Raw genomic sequence first — 20,787 nt, 5'->3', positions numbered from 1 at the left:
ACCTGTTGGAGCAAGCCCAGAGGAGACCCCAAGAGGATCCCAGGGCTGGAGCAGCTCTGCTGGGAGGAAAGGCTGGGAGAGCTGGGATTGTTCAGCCTGGAGAAGAGAAGCTTTGGGGTGACCTGATTGTGGCCTTGCAAGGCCTGAAGGAGCTCCAAGAAAGATGGAGAGAGACTATTTCCAAGAGCCTGGAGTGACAGGACAAGGGGGGATGGCTTCAGAGAGTAGGGTTAGATGGGATATTAGGAAGAAATTCCTGACTGTGAGGGTGGGGAGGCCCTGGCACAGCTTGTCCAGAGAAGTTGTGGCTGCCCCTGGATCTCTGGAAGTGTCCAAGGCCAGGCTGGACGGGGCTTGGAGCAGCCTGGGATGGTGGAAGGTGTCCCTGCCAGTGGCAGAGGGTGAAATGAGATGATCTCTAAGGTCCCTTCCAACCCAAACCATTCTGTGATTCCACATTTCTAGGAAATACATGGAGTAGAGTGAGAAGTTCTGCAGACAAGAAGCACTATGATGGAAAGCAGAAAAAAACTTTCCAAATCTTGATTGGAGACAGATTTTCAAAAGTACTTGGCTATCACTTAAGGAAACCATTAATTCTGCAAATAAGCTCAATACTCAATCTGCCCTGCTTCTGAAAAAAAAATACTTATCTGGCCAGTTTTATCTTTGTACTTAGGAGGTCTGGGCTCTTTTGAAAATTTGGACTTGGTTCTGCATGGCTGAAGGAAAAAAAACCCAAAAGAGCAAGTGAGTGAGTGAGAGGGCAGGATCTGAACTTTACTAGCTTCTGTTGTTAAAATAAAAACTCTGCAACAGCTCCCTGTTCCTCTGAAATATGTTAGTAATAATCATCCCGTGTTTGAAGTGAATGCAAACCCAAAAAAGTCCTTAGAGGAACATTCATTATTAGCATGTGGATGAGGTTTGGGGAATGGATTGTCAGAAAAAAAAATAATTGCATTTAATAATTTTCCCATCTTCCAACAGAGACAGCACTCATATCTTCAAACATCTGGATCTGGGAATTAGTTCATTCAGTAGCACATTAATTTGAAAAGCAAATTGAGGGAATAGCTGAACTCTGGATTTGGCTCAGTCTGCTGCAACCCATACGATGCAAAGATGACATCCAAAAAAACCAATGGCAGTGAATTTTTTTCCAGATTGCTCCTGTAGGCTGGAAGCAGCCAGAGTCAAACCCTCCTTTTAGGCTTCCTGAAGGAGAAACTAGTCAATTCACATTAATATCTGCTATTCACGAGGATCTGGAATATGAAGGATGTTGTAAGGGTGCTTGGCAAGTCAGCACTGAAATTCCAAGTGCTGAGTTCTGTTGGTGGCAGGGAAAGTTCCAGCTGATCTTTACAGCAAGGTCATATTTACCAAAACACTATTGAATACTCTGGGCCATTGAACGTTAAAAACTAGAATGACCAGGGTACATGGAAAAGTCCTGTCAGGGCATCATCCTCTTTGCAGAGTTACCATCTGGAGGTGACTGTTGACCTACACAAAACATCCCTCCTTATTTCCACAAGACAGCTTGAAATACTTTTATCAACCAACGTGGAGAGGACACCACAGTAGCCACAATCACCTCTGAAAAACAGTTTTCCCCCTTAGAGCAGAGTGATGGATAATTCTGTGTGCGTGGTGGATTTGTACTTTGGCTGCCAGTTTGATCTGTGTATGCCTGGAGTTTGAAATGAAGAGACAAATCATTTCTGAATTACCCACCACATCCTCCACAAGGAAAAAAAACACAAACCCAGACCTCAGCCAAACAGAACACCAAGAGCAGTTCTGTAGATTAAAGATAAGTTATTGTAAAGTTTAAAACCAGAAGAAAAATGTGAGACATGCGCAGGAATTTATGAAAGTTTCGAAGCAAATGAATCCCAAGAAGCAAAAAACAATGACAAATTCTTGGGCAACAGTGCAGGATCATTGTTAGAATACCAAGTGATGGGAATTATTAAAACAGATGTAAAGTGTACAAACTCCCCCTGGGGAGCATGGTTAGAGCTCCCCCACAATCCATCAGTAAATGTCTTAGGAACATGAACAGCAGAAGGTTGGCAGGTTTGAGGTACCATTCTCTAAAGCAATCTGATGATGAAGTGTCATCTGATGAAGAAAGCCAGAGAGAAACATCTTACACCTAATAAGGGTATTAAGAGAAGAAAAAGTAACCCTAAACTGGGGTGATCATTTGCTTTTTCAGAGAGGAAAAAAAAAAAATTATCCCAAGCTGCAGACCTAAAGCAACTGAACTCCAAGTCAGGCAGCACAGAGAATAAAACAAAGGGAACAGTGAGGAGAACAAGTCAGAAGGGATGTAACAAGAACATCAAGCTGAGAGGGAAGTGGAGATGTGGATGTTTGCCTAAGGTGTGCTGGCAGCAAACAGGGTTTCCTGTTTTAAACTCTTGATTGGCTTCCAGCTACATGCAAACACTCGTGGCCTTTGAACTGGTGTTATTTATTTCTGTAGCCCCATTAATACCCACAGTGTTCCCTGCAACCAGGGAAGTGTGGCCACACAAATAACGAGGATCTTGCTTTCTAAAACACGGGATGGAGAGGCTGTTCCAGCCCAGACAAAATATCTTTGTGCCCTCAGAGAAATCTCTTCACCTGTGCCTGTGAGGGGGATTCTGTGACATCATTGCTCTTCCCACGTAAACTTTAAGAGGATTCACATCTCTGTCCCTTGTCAGGGCATCTGCCCCGGCTGATGTCATCACCAAACAATTCTCCTGCCTCCTGGAAGTCAAACTTTGTATTTATAGAACTCACGTTGCAGCAGAGCACAGTTTCACTGTCGCCGCTCCCTCGGCAACCAAACCTCCTGCCAGAGCAGCACTGGGTTTTAAGAGGTCCAAAGGACTGCAGAGTCTGCTGGGCACCATCCCCTGCCCACGCTGCCCAGGGGAAGACAAAACAGGACCTGCTCCCAGCATGGAACCCATTTCCATGCTCCCAGCATGGAACCAAGCAACCCATTTCTCTTGGTGGGATCCTGAAGGGCAGGCTGGGAACTCCCAGCCACACGCCCGGGAGCCCGATGGAACCTTTTAAAATAGTCATCTCTGACAGGCCAGAAGGACCAGCCCAGCCAGCCCAGTGCCTTTTTCAGCTCCTCTGCTAAACCAGGAGGGAGCCACAACAGTGGAACACCCAGTTCCAAATGGCACATCCCAGAGCCAAGGCTGAAGCCACGGAATCCTCCCCGTTGGGTTGCAGCGGAGGCCACCAAGAAGTCTGAGCCTGCACAGACTGTCTTGGTAGTGGATTGACCTCGCTCCCATTTCTGAGGTTTCCCATTCAGCATCAAACAGGGCAATTTAACACAGAGCCAGATGGAAGATGACCTCATTTACTGTCTCAGAACCACAGCTACTGTCCCCCAGCCAAGGTCAGACTTTCCCCAGATTGCTAAAAATGCAGGAGGCATGGAGTCCTCCCCCATCCCAGGAGAAATATTGGTTTATCCATATAATTGCGAAGGAAAGCTGAACACTGTAGTCCTCAGTGGTTTTCACATCTTTTAAAATACTGTCTTAACTGCAGAGCTAAAACAGGGATTTAGAAAAAAGTATCAGTGAGAGAGAAAGGAAGCCAAAACTAGTCCCAAAGCACAGGAAAGAACTTTGTTATAACTAGTGATCCGTGACAGCATTAATTTCTCTTTCAGCAGACTGAGTAGCAAGGCATTTTGAACTCAAGGAAAACGTGCCCATTAAACTAGCACAAAGACTTAGTTCTGAAAAGCCTCGACCACACGCCAAAAACTATCTGTTAGATGATCTGGGATAATGTGTAAGCATCATTTCCTGGAATGGGACCATCTGGATTATGGAATGAATCACAAAATCATAGAATCACAGAATGGCTTGGGTTGGAAGGGATCTTAGAGATCATCCAGTTCCAACCCTCCTGCCATGGGCAGGGACAACTTCTACTGTCTCAGGTTGCTCCAACCTGGCCTTGGACACTTCCAGGGATGGGACAACTATAGAACACCATCCACAATTAATAGAAAAACAAGAAATAGTGAACTCATGGCATACAGCTGATTATTAACATACATTTTTTAGAACAGACTTACTTGGCACTGAATCTTTGAGCAGCAGCTACAGGACCTTTACCTTGGAGTGATAAATTACACTTAAAGATTACATGTCTTTATATTTTGTGGGTGTGTTTTCATGCTTACACACACAGTCCTCATGATTGTCTTAAATGTCTGACATCTGCACACCTCTACCCCACAGAGCATTCCAGGTAGAAAGGCAGGAGTGAGGAAGGACACTGTCAAGGATGGGGCAAAAAGCTGAGAGAGACTTCAAGCCATAAATAACAGTGACCTGATACCACTGAGGGTGGGATTTTGAATATCCTGCAAGATGATAGAATCATAGAGTATCCTGAGTTGGGAGGGACCCCCAAGGATCATCCAGTCCAAGCCCTGGCCCTGCCCAGGACACCCCAACACTCCCCCCTGTCCCTCAGAGCATTGTCCAAACCCTCCTGGAGCTCTGGCAGCCTTGGGGCCGTGCCCACTGCCCTGGGGAGCCTGGTCAGTGCCCACCACCCTCTGGGGGAAGAACCTTGTCCTGAGATCCACCCTGAGCCTGCCCTGTCCCAGTTCCAGCCCTTCCCTGGGTCCTGTCCCTGCTCCCAGAGGTCGGAGCTGCCCCTCGGGAGGAAGTTGTAGATGTTCTTGTTCATCTTGTTGCTTCCTGAACAAATGGATACCTTATCCTGAAATGACAGGTCCAGAAAGACCTGTCTACAGGCATTTTCTAAGAACCTGATTTTCTAAGGGAGATTATCCGGATTTGGAAGAAAGTTTATGTCTGTTGTCACTTGTGAGGATGGATGGGCGAGTCAGAAGTCCAAAGAGATGGTTTATATACTCCAGACTTTGAGGAGACCTCACTGAGGCCTTCCAGTACCTTAAGGGGGCTTATAAAAAGGAGGGAGAGGGACTTTTTGTCTGGACAGGTAATGACAGAATAAGGGGCAATGGTTTTAAACTGAGAGAGGGTAGGGTTGGATTAGATATTGAGAAGAAATCCTTCCCTGTGAGGGTGGTGAGGCCCTGGCCCAGGTTGCCCAGAGAAGCTGTGGCTGTCCCTGGATCCCTGGAAGTGTCCAAGGCCAGGTTGGATGGGATTCCATCACTGTCCATGGCAGGGGATAGGAACTGGATGATCTTTGAGGTCCCTTCCAACCCAAACCATTTATGATCTATAATTGACTTAGAGGACATTTTAGCAAGAACAAGAACACCTTGCTCTTCTATTTCTGTCAGTCTTACATCAGAACATTCACATTATTCACATTAATGTGGTCCCTGTTTGGTATTGAAATTACAACCCCTACTTCCTCATGTAACAACTGAACCAAAAAAGCCAACCCCAGCAATGACTGATAGCAGCATAATTAATTACCAAACAGCAATCAACCCCCAAATATTATCTCTTTAACTCTTATTAACTCTTTAGTTCCCAGTTTAATATTAAATGCTCTCCTTGACAGAAGAATCCTCGATGAATACAAATTGTAAGGCCAAGTATTTTCCTTTCTGTCAGGGAATTGCTCTCCTAGAGTTGTCTGAAAGACAAAGCTGCTTCTCAGCTTCCTTATAATTTACCTGCTCCTGCACCAAACATGTGCAAGGAGAGCACAAAATGACACTGAGCTTTGCTATTGTGTTCAGTCTAGTCCAAGCCCTGCATTTGCAAGCAATAATTCCATTTCTTAATCATTTATTATATAAAGGAATTGCTGCTGTTGGTCACTTTTTTGAACAGAATTTCTGCAGCAAGCTCAGCCCATGGTTTCCTAATTTGCAATAAATAAGTGATTGTATGGAAGAGTAAGAAGGGGGAGTTTCCTGAAGGAATGATGCAGAGCCACACAAGAAAAGAATCACCTTAGAAGGCTGGGCATCATCTTCTAGTGAATCATTAGATAAATGCCTGGCACTGAACAAGAAATATTTGTGGCTGGATCAAATGTTTAGAGATGTTGCACAGCTCCTGTTATAGCACAGCCTCATGTCAAAACATCTTTGTCCACAGAGGATCCAAAATAGTTTAGAGAGGATTACATGTGTAGTGAAAGATATCAGATAACTGATTCACCTCTCTGTCTTTGTCTTTATTTGGATGCTTCACAACCAATTAACATTTTAATTTTAGCCTTTTAAATCACCCTTCAAGATGTAGAGCTCACAGAGGAAAAAAAAAACAATCATAGCGTAAAATACATCGTAAAATACACAATAATCTAGCAAGCTATGAATGACAGAAGTGCTTCCAAATACACTGGAAAAAAATCACAGAATCCCAGGATCACCAAGGCTGGAAGAGACCTTCAGGATTATCCAGTCCCACCCTCACCCAGCAGCACCACAATCACCCCCAATCCATGTCCCCAGGGGCCACATCCAGACACCTCTGGAACACTCCCGGACACAGGGACTCCACCACCTCCCTGGGACACTTATTCCAAGCCTTGACCATTCTTGAAGGGGGAATTTTTTTCCCTAATATCTCATTTGAACCTTAACTTAAGCCCATTTCCTCTCCTCCTTCCAAACTTGCCGTGTCCCCTTCGAGATACTTTTGCTGCCTCGAGCTTTTCTTTTGCCAGAAGAGAAGGAGGACAAACCTTAGGAGTTTTCAACGTATTATATGAAAATAATAACGTGACATTATGAATCCACATAAAGGAGCTGCACAGATCCATTTGCAGGGGGTTTGGTGGGAGGAGAAGGAGTTTTCAGGGAAGCAAAGGAGGAAAAAAAAGCCCTTGCCTTGCGAATAAGTCTTTCCAGGAAGCGCTCGCGAGTCCAAGAAACGGGAATTTATTTGTTTTAATTTTTTTTAATTTTTTTTTGTTATTATTGTATTTACAGTGTTGGTGAAAGGCCAAGTCACAACCAAGTACTACAGGCTGCTGTCCAAGCACGGAGGCTGGGTGTGGGTGCAGAGCTATGCCACCATTGTGCACAACAGCCGTTCGTCACGGCCTCACTGCATAGTGAGTGTCAATTATGTCCTTACGTAAGTCAAAATACTTTGTACCATTCCATGTCGTCAGTAATCGATTCATTACTGGTTAAATACTTGTGGTTTTCTTTGTATCTTTCTGTGCTTGCCTGTTACAGCCCCTTTCTCTGTTCACATCCCCCCTTTTTAGGTGCTGTCAGCTGAAAGGAGTTAATGTTCCTCACTGCTGTATAAATCCTCATCGTGTGCAGGGAGGGGCAGTGGAGCTGGGGATGGGTCTAGAAATCATGTCTTATGAGGGAGCTGGGGGGGTTTATCTGGAGAAGAGGAGGCTCAGGGGGGACCTCATTGCTCTCCCCAACTCCCTGACAGGAGGGGGGCAGGGAGGGGGGTCGGGCTCTGCTGCCATGTCCAAGGGAAAGGAGGAGAGGAAATGGCCTCAAATTGCCCCAGGGCAGGTTCAGGTTGGAGATTAGAAACAGTTTTTCCCTGCAGGAGTGGTCAGGCCTTGGAATAAGTGTCCCAGGGAGGTGGTGGAGTCCCTGTCTCTGGAAGTGTTCCAGAGGTGTCTGGATGTGTCCCTTGGGGAGATGGATTAGGGGTGATTGTGGTGGTGCTGGGGTGGGACTGGATGATCTTGAAAGTCTTTTCCAGCCTTGATGATGCTGTGATTCTGTGATCAGAAGGTAAAAAACATTGCAGCTCACGTGGTGTAGTTACAAGCACACGATGCTGACGGGAGAGGAACGTCGCTCGTTTTCCCTTCTTTGGGGCTGATTGTGAGAGCCAGGGCAGAGACCAGTTCCTGACTGAGCAGGAGACAAATTAATTGATCTGTGTCTTTCTATCTGCTGATTCCAAACCTCAGGGTGCCCATGGGGGGCTGAGAGAAGTTGGCACAGGTTGGGTTCAGAAACAAAGACGTTAACGTGGTTCTCAGTGTTTTGATTTTGTCAGAATGTTTGTGATAGACTGGCGTGGGGATGAGGTCAGACCATAAGATTCCCTGCCTGCTGACATTCCCAGACTCAGGAAAAATCTTGGAAGAATGAAAATTAAAACACTGTGAAATCTAATATGTGTTTTCACAGGAGCTCTTTTGGATTTGTATGGCCTGTTTTAGGATGTAATTCATTGGACTGTTCTTTTGCAGAGATATTGAGTATAAGGAACTTCAGCTGTCACTGGACCAGGTTACCATTTCCAAGTCACAGTTTTCATGCAGAAACTCAGTACCTACCTCGCAGGAAACAAGGAAAATAGTCAAACCCAAAAGTAATAAAATGAAGGCAAAACTCAGAACAACACCTTACCCACAACAGGTAACTTTTCCTGGCAACATTTATTTACCAATTTTTGTCATAGAGTGTTTGGGGCAGGATAAAGATCATCCAGGACTGAATTTACTATAACGCTGACATGTTCTGCCTCAGGAAATCCCCCATAAATCAGATTACAATTAGATCCTTTTGTTCCCGGGGTGGACAGCATGGGTAGTACAAACCAACCCTGGCAAGTGATGCAAAAGCTTTTAGATATGACATATGTAAAGTACTGAAAAAACCCCCAATGTCTTTTCTTGGCAAAAAGAGGAAAAAACTCTCCTAAGAATAGCTGTGTTGTGAAAATTTGTGCTGGTGTAGAATGAGTCTCGTTCCCTGCTGCCACGTGGGGTCTTTGATGTCACATAGATATTACTTCATTCCCAAGAGTGAGATCCCAAAAAGCGTTAGGAGGCTGGAGAGGATGATGAGGGAGAGAGTGGGAAGAGAAAAATATTGTGAAAGAAGCTGATGCAAAGGACAGATTTGGTCTTTCCACCATTCTAAAGCTTGACATGCTAAACCTTGTTCATGGTCTACTACTGCCAGTACTTTAGAACAAACTTCTGCCCTCTGGTACTTACAACTGCCTACTCTCAGTTTGGCTGTGTCCAGTTCTGGAACCTCATGGAAGAGAGACCTGGAGGGGCTGGAGTGTGTGCAGGGAAGGGAACGGAGCTGGGGAAGGGGCTGGAGCAGCAGGAGGGGCTGAGGGAGCTGGGGGGGCTCAGCCTGGAGAAAAGGAGGCTCAGGGGGGACCTTCTGGCTCTTTCCAACCCCCTGACAGGAGGGGGGAGCGGAGGGGGGTCGGGCTCTGCTGCCAGGGAACAAGGGACAGGAGGAGAGGGAACGGCCTCCAGCTGTGCCAGGGGAGGCTCAGGTTGGACATCAGGAGGAATTTCTTGCTGGAAAGGATGGCCAGGCCTTGTCAGGGGCTGCCAAGGGAGGTTTGGAGTGCCCAGCCCTGGAGGTGTCCCAGGAAGGCCTGAATGTGGCACTCAGTGCTCTGGGCTGGGGGGCAAGGTGGGCGTCGGGCACAGACTGGACTTGATGATCTCGGAGCTCTTTTCCAACCTCAATGATTCTGGGATTCTGTGAAACCAAAACTATCAAGTAAACACTTAACATCAGGAGGACAAAGCAGTTTTTTTGTCCCCACGTTAAGTGAAAGCAAAGTCATCATGAAGACAAGGAACTTTACCCTCCCTGGTGAGTCAGTCCCTGTAGCCCCTGAGATCGCAGGCGAAGGAGGCCCAGCCCGGGCTGCCTGTATGATACATTCTACAGTTCCATATAAAAATTTAACTCTCTTTCCCCCCTCCCTCTTTTTTTTTTTTTTTCTCTCTTTCCCCCAGCAATACAGCTCGTTCCAAACAGACAAACTGGAATGCAGCCAGGTGGGAAGCTGGCGATCCAGCCCCGCCGTGAACGCCGCCGCCATTCAGGAACAAAACTTCCATTCAGAAAACAGCGAACTTTTATACGCCCCACCGTACAGCCTGCCCTTCTCCTACCATTATGGACACTTCCCTGTGGATTCCCACGTCTTCAGTGGCAAAAAACAAATGCTGCCTGCAAAGTTCGGGCAGGCTCAAGGAGCACCTTGTGAAGTGGCGCGGCTCTTCCTGAGCACGCTGCAGACGAACGGGGAGTGTCAGTGGCACTACACCAACCCCTTGGTACCCAACAGCCAGTCACCGTCCAAAAACCTTCCTGAGCAGCCAGTGAACATCATCAGGCATAACCTTGCACAGAGTTATGAAGGTGGGTGTCGCTTTGAGGAAAGATAAAAGGCTGTGGGGGTGTCCGGGAATGATCCGTGTCTTGAAAGCAGGGATTTAGGAAACACAGAAAATCAGAGGCAGTGAAAGGTAACAACCACTGTGTTCACAGCATTCACATGTTGATCCTTCTTCCCATTACCATCAGCACTTGATTGGGAATATTATCAGTATTCACCAATTCACCTGGTGGAATGGATTCACCAGGATCACTTTTAGAACAGCACAGAGATATCACCTCCTTCAATATTGGCACAGTTCGCCCTCAGGTTTTGCACTCTCAGAGTTCTTTAGGGGAATTGCTCAGGTAAGTCATTGCTGAAGTCAGATCGAACCAAAATGTACTTCAGCTCACATACAGGAATTAAAATAAACATGGTCTGTTTCCATAAAAATTGAAGGTTGTCCTTTCTGAGCACGAAGCCATTAGGAATGTCTTCACCTTACAGTTACTACAGGGCAACAGTTCTGCTTTATTTGATAATAATTCTGAATTTGAAAATGTCTTTGGTGCTCCTCCCAAATATCTATCTCCCAGTACAGATGGCCAGCTCAAATGCTTTGAAGGAAGCACTGAAGACATTGACTCCTTTGAGGTGGTAACCTGTAAAAATAACCTTGAAAAGTTATGAAGTAACCAAATGTGAAGCAGCTCAAAATACACTCTAATCACAGAATCACAGAAGGGACCTCTGGAGATCATCTAGTCCAACCCATTAATTTTTTTCCCTGTATTCAACAATAATAGGGTTTATTGCAGTGGTTTTGGCAGAGCTTGATCTCTCATTATAAACACTCCTGGGCTCACAGCTGGGCCAACTGGAAAATGAAAGCTGAGTCAAGCTGTGATGTTTTCTCCTCCAACATAGGCAAGGAACAATGTTAATTATCTAAAGAAACAAAAATAGTAGGACAAACCAGACCCTGGCAAATTAGACTGTTTCAGGATGGTGTCAAGAGTATCTTCAGCTCAAGTAACAGCACTAAATACTCCCCTCATTCACCTTCCTCTCACACAACTCTAAATATAATTGCTTTGATGAAATAATTGCTTTCATGAATGAGCCTCAAAGCCAAGTTCTGCTGAGATTTCAGTTTGCTGTTCATTTTAGCAAAAATAGCCTTAGCTGGCCTAGATTTCCCCCCTCCCCACAGACTTCACTTTCAGTAACTGTGAGTTGTACAAAAACCTGTTACAGAGAGATGCAAAGTAAAATTACATATAAAACCCCACCACAAACTAGTTTGGACAGTCACATTGATTACTTTTTTGTGAGTTAAGATGTATCTGAAACTGTCAGAGAACATCAGCAAGTGCAGAATTCAGATCAGCTCTGTAACAGAATGCACAGGGCTGGAAACCTGCTGAATTTAGAAGAATTCCTTTAAGCAGCACTCTGGTTTATCCCTTCCCAATCCAGAGCCAACCCTTAGATCTCACCTGCACCCTATTTTGATCAGTTTAAAATCACTGATGAGGATGGACTGGCGGACATCTGTTATGAAGTTGGGTGGAAACACTCCTTTCTTCCTGCATGGCGAGGTTGGAATGAAAGAAGAAGTAGTAAAAATTTAATATAAAAAAAAAATAGAAAAGGTAGGCTCAAGACAGTTTTTTGAGTACCAGAAACAAGAATTTATTCACTCAGGGACACGACATTAGATAGCCAAGATCTTGAAGTGAATATCAGCAGATGTTTAAGGGCTGAGCTTCCTCATCAGACAGTATCAGACATTGAATGTGTCCCCCACAGAGGAGCAAATAACTTCTCCCCAGGGCTTTGTCCTTCACAGGACTGTTTGACCTCACCCAGCTGATGGACCTCACCTCACTGACCGTGGCATTTCACTTCACTCTTCTGTGTTTAGGTTGAAAATGAGCAAGGCTGAAGCTCTTCTTACAGCCAAGAGCAGGTTAAATGCTTTTCCTGAGCTCATGCTCCTCTAATTTGCTGGTTTCCTTTGGTTGATGTCGTGGACTGTGTGGGAAAAGGAGGGATTTTAGACCAAAAATAAGAAATGGCTTTGTCTTTAAAAAAAAAGAAAAAGGAAAAGAAAAAGAAAAAATTACATTTTTTGAGGATAAGGATAAAGATTGAAGTGAATTCTGCAGTAAGGATAGAATAGAGCTACTCTAGGTGTAGAGAAATCAGCCCAGCTCTTCTTCTCTGCTTCCAGACCAACACTGAGAATGGATGTGGAAAGAAGAGCCTGTTCAGAGAACAGACTCTAAAACTGGCCATAACATTTGTCAGCAAAGCCCAGTGAGCAGAGCAGCAGATGAGCAACTGGTGTGGGCAGGTAGCTCCTAGTATATATATTCCATCAGAAGGATTCCACAGGAATACTGCTAAATATGTCAGGGTAAAAGAAAAAAAAAAACCCTCCCCAAAAAAACCTGCAAGCAACTCCTGGTATTTGTCAGCCTCATCACACTTGCCTCATGATGAGGAAACACATTTTTCTCATGATGAGGAAACACATTTTCCTCGTGATGAGGAAAATGGACCTGCAATACCAGTGGTTCTTATTTCTGGTTCTATTCCTGCTTAAGGTTTTCTTGCTTAAGTTGGAATGTGTGGGTTCTTTTTTGAGCACAGATGTATTTTAGCAGATATTTATTAGGCATTTGATGAAAACTGACTTGGGACAATTAATTCCTTTCAGAAGCACTGACAGTTGTGCTGTTTAGGAGGGGAAAAAAAGAAGAATACGGTCAAACATGGGCCTGGTCTGAGATCATGGCTTGACACATAGTGTTGTAAGAAGCAAAAGAAAAACAGAGGCTCCACTGCAGACAGGATTTATATTTAATTGTTCCAGCCTTGTTTCCTCCTGAAGTTGAGTCAGTGCTGCTGCACTTTTGAGGCTGGTGGCAGAAGCAAAATCCGAACCTTTGGGAGCCACTTTTTTGCTGTAAAAGGGGGCGTCTGATCTCCCTTACCCTGTCAACTGCTGCTTTTTTCCAGTGGCTCCCTGAAAAACTGACAGCCAGGGAGCTTCAAAGCAAGGGAGGATCTGCTCAGCATCATTGTCTCCCATCCATCCAAAGGCAATGCCAAATATGACATCTGGCAACCGGGTTGGATGCGAGGGCTATTCCACATCACATCCACGGGAGCGCCTGCCAAAAGCGCCGTGGGCCAAAGACATTTTTCTCCATGGAAAATAGCTTCTTTGGGAGAGATCAGAGATTGGAAGACGATCATGCCAAGCCATCAAAGCTCTGAAAAGGCACGTAGCAGATACAAGTGCCTGCAAATCAGATGTTTCTGCCTCAGAATCTGGTTTTGAAGCTTCTTCCACTTTTTTTTTTTCTCCCCCAGCTGGCCTAGTCATCAGAAAAGAAGCTCATTTCAGTGAAGGCAACCATATTCTTAGTGAGGGAAGTTTCCTTTGTACACTCAAATGGATAAATTGCTACTGTGGATACCACAGGACCCACTTCTCCTTCAGTTTGTGCTGTTGGCCAGCCTGTGCTCTCTGTGGGAGGCTCAGTGCTATTAATCATGTCCCAACTCAGGGAATTAGGAAGAACACTGAGAAAACCCATGAAAAAGCTCCAGGTTTATCTTCCTCCTGAAAGAAATAAGTGACATTTTTGCAAAGTGTACTCCACTAGAGACAAAGAGGTCTGGAAGATCATGTTGTCTTATCTTTGGTTTTGGAGGGAGAATAACAGAGAACATCAACCCATGCCTCGGATGACTTGCAAATAGGATTTAGACCAGGACACAGCACAGATATTGAGTTAATCTAAAAAGTGTCTTTCTCATGGGCATGGAGAGTATTAAGACCTGTTGTATCTTCGCTTTGTTTGACACAGAGGGATAAAAAAGAGGGAGAGGGACTTTTTATATGGGCAGATAATGACAGAACAAGGGGAAATGGTTTTAAATTGAGAGAGGGTAGGGTTGGGTTAGATATTGAGAAGAAATCCTTCCCTGTGAGGGTGGGGAGGCCCTGGCACAGGTTGTCCAGAGAAGCTGTGGCTGCCCCTGGATCCCTGGAAGTGTCCAAGGCCAGGTTGGATGGGGCTTGGAGCAACCTGGGCTAGTGGAAGGTGTCCCTGCCCCTGGCAGGGGGTGGCATTGGTTGATCTTTAAGGTCCCTTCCAACCCAAACCTTTCCATGATTCTATGATATAGAACCTTAGGTGTGCAGTGTGTCCACCTCACCTGACACAGCTGAGTTGCTCTGGCACAAGAGTGGCCTGAAAAGCATCCTGAAGTCATGCACTGACTTCAGTGACCATAAAGTGTTTATACCCATAGAATCACAGAATCACCAAGGTTGGAAGAAACCTTCAGGATCATCCAGTGCCACCCTCACCCAGCACCACCACAATCACCCCTAACCCATGGCGCCAAGGGCCACATCCAGGCACCTCTGGAACACTCCCAGAGAAGTGCAGGATGTGAGGGATCCCTGTGCACCTGCCAGGGCAGGTTCTCTGGCAACTGCCCACGTGGAAGTGACCCCGGGGGTGCTGCCCTTCCACAGCAACACAAAGCAGCTGCACAGCTTTCTGTGAACCTCTGTACGAAAAGCTCCCCAGGAGGAGTCCCAGGATGTCCCAGGGCATCCTCAGGTTTTTGCCTGCAAAGGAAGACAAAAGCAGATTTAAGTCTAGTAACTCTTCTGAACGTGAGCAGACAAAAAGCCCTGTGGTCTTGCACTGCAGACACGACTTAAAATCATGTAACAGAATCACAGAATATCCTGAGCTGGAACGACCCACAAGGATCATCCAGTCCAAGCCCTGGCCCTGCCCAGGACACCCCAACACTCCCCCCTGTCCCTCAGAGCGTTGTCCAAACGCTCCTGGAGCTCTGGCAGCCTTGGGGCCGTGCCCACTGCCCTGGGGAGCCTGGTCAGTGCCCACCACCCTGTGGGGGAAGAACCTTGTCCTGAGATCCACCCTGAGCCTGCCCTGTCCCAGCTCCAGCCCTTCCCTGGGTCCTGTCCCTGCTCACACCGAGCAGAGGTCGAGGCTTGACTCACTCCTCTCTCTGCTCTGACTCCACAAACGTGCTGACAACTTCAGTGGAAGCCTGCAAACAATTAACCAGGCTTTTACCTTCTTCCTCAAGAAAAGAGATGAAAACCACATTTGGGAGACAGGATAGAACAGAATGGATTGTATCCTGCACATCTCCCAAGTATGCAAATTACTTATGGGAGCCAAAAAGGCAGCCACGAGCCCAGCAGAACCTGAGATTACAGAAAGGAAGATAACAAGACAGGGGCCAACTGGTTGCTGTGTTGCTCCTTCTTCCAAGTTCTCTTAGGCTCTAAAAATGGAAAAGGACAACATTTTGTTCAGAGATTAGAGGAGAGCCATAAAGTGAGAATACTCCACACTGCAGTAAGGAGACAAACCCATCGCTCCCGGGGAAGTCAAAACCAGAATATCAGATTAGTTACACCAGAATAATTACATGTCAGTAGTTCTCAGCATCTACACTTATTCGTAGTAAAAATATCAAATGTGGAGTTAAAATCAGTGTCCCCACACAGGTAAAATTTCCAAGTTATACTCAAGCACGTGGCCGAATCTTGGTTTGATTTGTGATCTAAAAAGGCCATTTTTCAACAGCTGCTGAGTATTTCAGTTTAGTTCAGCATGTACTTCTTGGTAAAAAATATATCCATGGAAACGAAAAAGAATAACTTGAAAGGTTATTGTTTCTAGGAGGGTGGTGTGTTGATCAAGAAGAAATTGGAACCAGATTTCTGTTTAAATTCTGGCGTTAATTATGTGGTGCAACTCCCTCTGAAATTAATGGAGTTCTGCATATAAAAAAAAAAGGGGGACAATTGAGCTGTTTCTGCTTCCTCTGTTATACATGAAGGCTTTGCCAGTCTACTACAGCACAGGGAATATTTGATTATTAGAGACTACAGTTACATCACCAACCACTACAGGGGAACTCCAAAACCTTTAAGATATTGAATAAAATTCTTAGAAAAACAGCAAATCCCTTTTACAAAAGGCACTTAAGTGTCCAGGGCTTTCAGTGAAGGTAACACAAAATTGAATTTAGGTTTAACTTGAGAAATTTGCTCAGGGCCTCGTTTTTCCTTTAACATAAAACTTCCAAAAATGCCTTGGAGGAGTAGTTTAAACGACAATGTTGTAACCTTCATTTATAATGTTATATAATAATATATATATAAATAATAACATATAAAAATATATAATATATATTATATATAATTATATATGATTATATATAAAATATATAATATTAATATATATATTGTTACATGATAGTATCTTAAAAGCAGAAATACAGCATTACTCAAGGGGCATTTAGGTTGCTTTCCTATAGGTGTTTTTAATACTTGATATTAGTTTTTCAAAGAGAAAGAGCAAAGTCTTTAACGTGACACAATCCAGATATCACATATACCACAAAGAGGTATCACAAATTAGCCACTGACATGTCACCTTCTAATATCTACCTAGGTATTACATATACCACGAATAGACATCATGAATTAGATGTTCTCCTCACAAGGACAAGTGTCCAGTACACTCCCACAGTGACAGGAAGAATAAATTCTGTTTTACTCTAACCATGGGATCATTGATATGTAGTAATGTCGCCCAGCCTTTGGTAAATCCTTTGATAAATCCCTGCAAGGAGCTTCCTTAAGGTCAACATTTTTTGACAGCTCACATTTCCAAGTATTTCTCTGGTTTACTTTCCCAGATTTAACTATATTAATAATGTCAATGATGCAATTATTCAGTCAAGTAAATAAATGGGCATTTCACATATAAAAGCTTTTCAGGATGGTTCAACTCTTCTGAAGAGGTTGGGTGGGTTTTTTGTTTTTAACTTTCCAGCACTGTCTTAAAGAGATTCATCCAAAGCCACTGAGGCGAACGGGAATGTCTCTAATGTCTTCACTGGGACCTGGATCTGGCCCAAACCAAATGGGTATTAAAGTTCAGGCATAAAGCGTTGAGTCTGACTCTTACAGGGGTTGTGGTCAGTAACTAATGTGTTTTCTCTTTCCTGCAAGTCCCCATATCCAACAGGAGATACAGCCAGGATGCTCTCCCCGACAACTTCACGAGCTGCACCGCGCCCATGGCAGGCAGCAGGTACAAAGAAGAGATTTATGATTCCACCATCATGAAACACAACAAAATAGAACCCAGGATCCAGCCGCCTCCCCACCTCATTAAAGAGGAGAACAAGTTGGCCTTCAACAGAGACCTCCAAGAAAAAATGAGCATTAACGAAAGTTCTTTTTCAAACTCCATTGCCAGCTCCCTGCTGCCAAAATCGGAATGTTTCCAGTCCAAAGCTATAGGACAACTAAGTCACCTCCTGCCAATGCCCTCGGTGTACGAGCAGACAAGAAGGATTTGTGTGAAAGAGCCCAAGTACGGGCACATTGGTCACCACCCTGCAAACCTGGAGGAACTGGACGGCGAGGAGAGAATGACTGTAAAGCTCGACCACGACTCCGAGAGCGAGCGTGTGATGGATGTGAGACCCTCGGGACAAGTCCCGTTCGTGCTCCTCAATTACCACCACGTTCTGGCCAAGCACGGCGCGTTCCAAACCTCGTCCTGCACGGCCACGGGCCACGCAGGGGAAAGCTATGGATACAATTCCGAGGAAGTAAACACGTTTCTTTACAAAAACCAAAGCCCCTCCTCGGCTTCTTCTCCAGAAACCCACAAGGAATCTGCACTACCCCATTATATTGGAACTTCTGTAATAATTGCCAACGGGAGGTGACGGTAACAGAGGAGTATTTACGTTTAATTAAGAAGCCAAACTGTAATGATTCACAAAAAAAAAAAAAAAGCATGAGAAAACACGGTTACATTTACTGAGAGCAGCTGAGGGTCGGTGAGGGACAGGCTCGTGTGACAGTGGTCAGGAAAAACCCCCTCCATCCAGCTTCCCGTGCTTCGTTGTCCCAGACCGAGCTCTGGTGCCAGTGGGAAGACACGTTACAGATCTTATTTTTGTTATTTTATAGTGTGCAACAAAAAGAAATGATAGGTGTTATATGCAGAGATTTATATGAAGAACATTTTTTTTTTTTCCTTAACCCCCTCCTTCTCAAAATACATTCAAGTTTTTTTTTTTTTTTATCATTAACTATACACTCTAGTTTAGTTTTTTTTTGGACAAATTGTGTGAAAACTTTACATCAGCTTTCCACCCCACACCCTGACAAATGAACTTTGTTGAGAGATTGGTGATTTTTAGCGGCCACAATACAGCTGTACTAACCAAACAGAATTCGTGTTTGGGGAAAAAAAAAAAAAAGCTTATTTATTAATTACACAAAATGTTTTAAACTAAATAAATCAAACCTAAATTTGATTTATTTAATGTAGATTTCAGTGTTCTGAGATTGTTACCACCACCATTCATCTTGACAAGGGACAATACAACAAATTAATATGTATTACAGGGTTACAGGTCTTGTCATGGCAAATTGGGACAAATTACGTAGCAGGAACTAACAACTATTCCCCATAAAGTGTTGTAATAAGAAAAAGAAACTTCTCAATCATGTGTTTCACTGGGAATTCCGGGAGAACTGTGCAGATTTTAACCCCAGCTACTCAAAAATGCATCTTAATAACAGCACCAGAAATGTTTTCTTTATAGTCAAGAGAATAAAGAACGTTTATGCTTTATTTCAAACTTGCCACAATTGTGAACTTTGAAAGGTTCAGCTTTCAACACACTGAACTTCCTTAAGGATAAATCTTGTTGTCAGCACAAAGGCAGGACTGGGGTCTGACTGACTCGTGCACTTCACAAATCCCAAATCGCACAAACGCTCCCATTTTGTCCAGCCAGTTAGGAAGAGATTTTCACCCCCTTTATTTTTACTTCTTTGTGAAGTTTACAAACGAGGAGACACGTGGGTCTGTGTGTGTTTAACTGACAACAGTCAGTCCACTGTGGTTTTGAACCACTTCCCAAACTTCCTCAATTCTTTTCTTGACAAAACAACGAACGACTCCCTAAACAAGAGCCATAAAAAACAACAAATGTTGCTGTAGATCCGAGTCAGCTCTGCTTTTTAGCCCAATTCAAGGCTAATTCAGACTTTTCAAGGTCTCTCATCTCTCTAAAGAGACCTTCACTGAAGGAGACAACCTGGTCTAGTGGAAGGTGGCCCTGCCCATGGCAGGGGGTTGGAACTGGGTGATCTTTAAGGTCCCTTCCAACCCAAACCATTCTGTGATTCCATTGCTGCACATAAAGGATGGAGAACATGTAATTTTTTAAAGTGTTTATTCCCTTATGGTTTTATCTGACAAGGTGCAATCCATGAGCAAGAGTTTTTTCCATATTGCACCAGCCACATAAATACTTTCTCAAAGGATCTCAGAATGGTTTGGGTTGGAAGGGACCTTAAAGATCATCCAGTTCCAACCCCCTGCCACAGATAGTGAACCTTCCACCAGAATACAACAATAAAGTCACTTCCTTCTAGGTATGAATATTTATTGCTACGAGTACACAAAAAATACTTTTAAATCATCGGTTTGAAAACAATTTTTAGTATTTGAATTGCTTAAAAATTAAAAGGTTAACAGAGAAGGCGTTATTATGAAGTTAAATTGAAGTTTATTTGGGAGCTCTCAGTTGTCTGACTTTTTCAGTTGCATGAAAATTATATTTCATGCTAAATATAACAAAAAATACCTAATCAGTGATTTCCAGAACAGTGACTTAAAAAAAAAAACACAACCAAAAGCAGAACCAAACCAGCATAACTTAGTGTAACTCTGCTCCTTGGTTTGTTTAATGCTGGGGAAGTTGCAAGTCTCCAGAAAAGCTGTAAAAATGTAAATTATTATCACTCTGACTTTATAAATCAAAGGGATGAGACACAAGTTGGTTTTACAGTGGCTGTGGTTAAGAGCCTTCCCAGCCAGTGGTGCTGACAAATGACCCCAACTCCTTAAAAGACGCAATTATGCAGATGTTAATTTTGTTAAATTAAACCCATGCCCTGGAAAGGAGGAACTGGCATTGTTTGCATCATTAAAAAGAAACCTGATGCACAACTCTCACTCTGCACTTGGTACCTCATTAATGGCATTGCTGCATCCAGAATCTGCTGCGTTTTTGCCGTTCTTCCGAGTCCTTCTCACTGTAAAAACATGGTTTTGGGAACGCACAAATTAGGCTTTGGTTAAAAGACACCATTGATATTTCTCAGCAAAACGCCACAAAATATTTCTCCAGCCTCTACCCTGTTATTCACACTTCCAGGCTTTATTCAGGGAGCCTGAGCAGAGGAGGTGTTCCATCATTCTCCCCCAGACGTTTTATGGGACGCGACACTCGGGCACCGGAACTTTCCCCTATTAGGCAATAACGAACCAATTACACATTCACAGATGATAATACAGGGGAAGGTTTTTAGGAAGGACCTGTGATTACAAAAGCAAACGTGTGGAACATTTTTTTCCTGCCATTCCAAACCCAGAAAACAGCGTTTTTGTGTTCACAGCTGGGACGGGAGTCAATTATATCGGGAGAAAAATACGACTTTTAATCAGTTAAACTACAGATGTTCTCAGCACACTCGAGGTGCAGAACAGGGCACAGCCACCACAGTGGCAGTGGTTTTAATAATGGGAAAAAATTATGA

General features: G+C 44.1%; 1 protein-coding gene across 1 annotated transcript in view; it reads left to right on the top strand.

The window, feature by feature from the left end:
• The window catches only part of SIM2 (single-minded family bHLH transcription factor 2), a 54,396-nt gene extending 36,448 nt beyond the window's left edge, over positions 1–17,948 (top strand). The window contains exons 8-11 of the mRNA XM_017833102.1: positions 6,935–7,082; positions 8,182–8,350; positions 9,706–10,114; positions 17,167–17,948. Coding sequence (XP_017688591.1) covers positions 6,935–7,082; positions 8,182–8,350; positions 9,706–10,114; positions 17,167–17,894 — 1,454 coding nt within the window. The 3' untranslated portion in view covers positions 17,895–17,948. The remainder of the gene's footprint in view (positions 1–6,934; positions 7,083–8,181; positions 8,351–9,705; positions 10,115–17,166) is intronic.
• Positions 17,949–20,787: the final 2,839 nt, after the last annotated feature.

The sequence above is a fragment of the Lepidothrix coronata genome, unplaced genomic scaffold, assembly GCF_001604755.1.
Source record: "Lepidothrix coronata isolate B3197 unplaced genomic scaffold, Lepidothrix_coronata-1.0 Scaffold211, whole genome shotgun sequence".
Taxonomy (NCBI): domain Eukaryota; kingdom Metazoa; phylum Chordata; class Aves; order Passeriformes; family Pipridae; genus Lepidothrix; species Lepidothrix coronata.
Note: the sequence above shows the minus strand (reverse complement) of the source record. Positions and strands in the feature narration are given on the sequence as shown.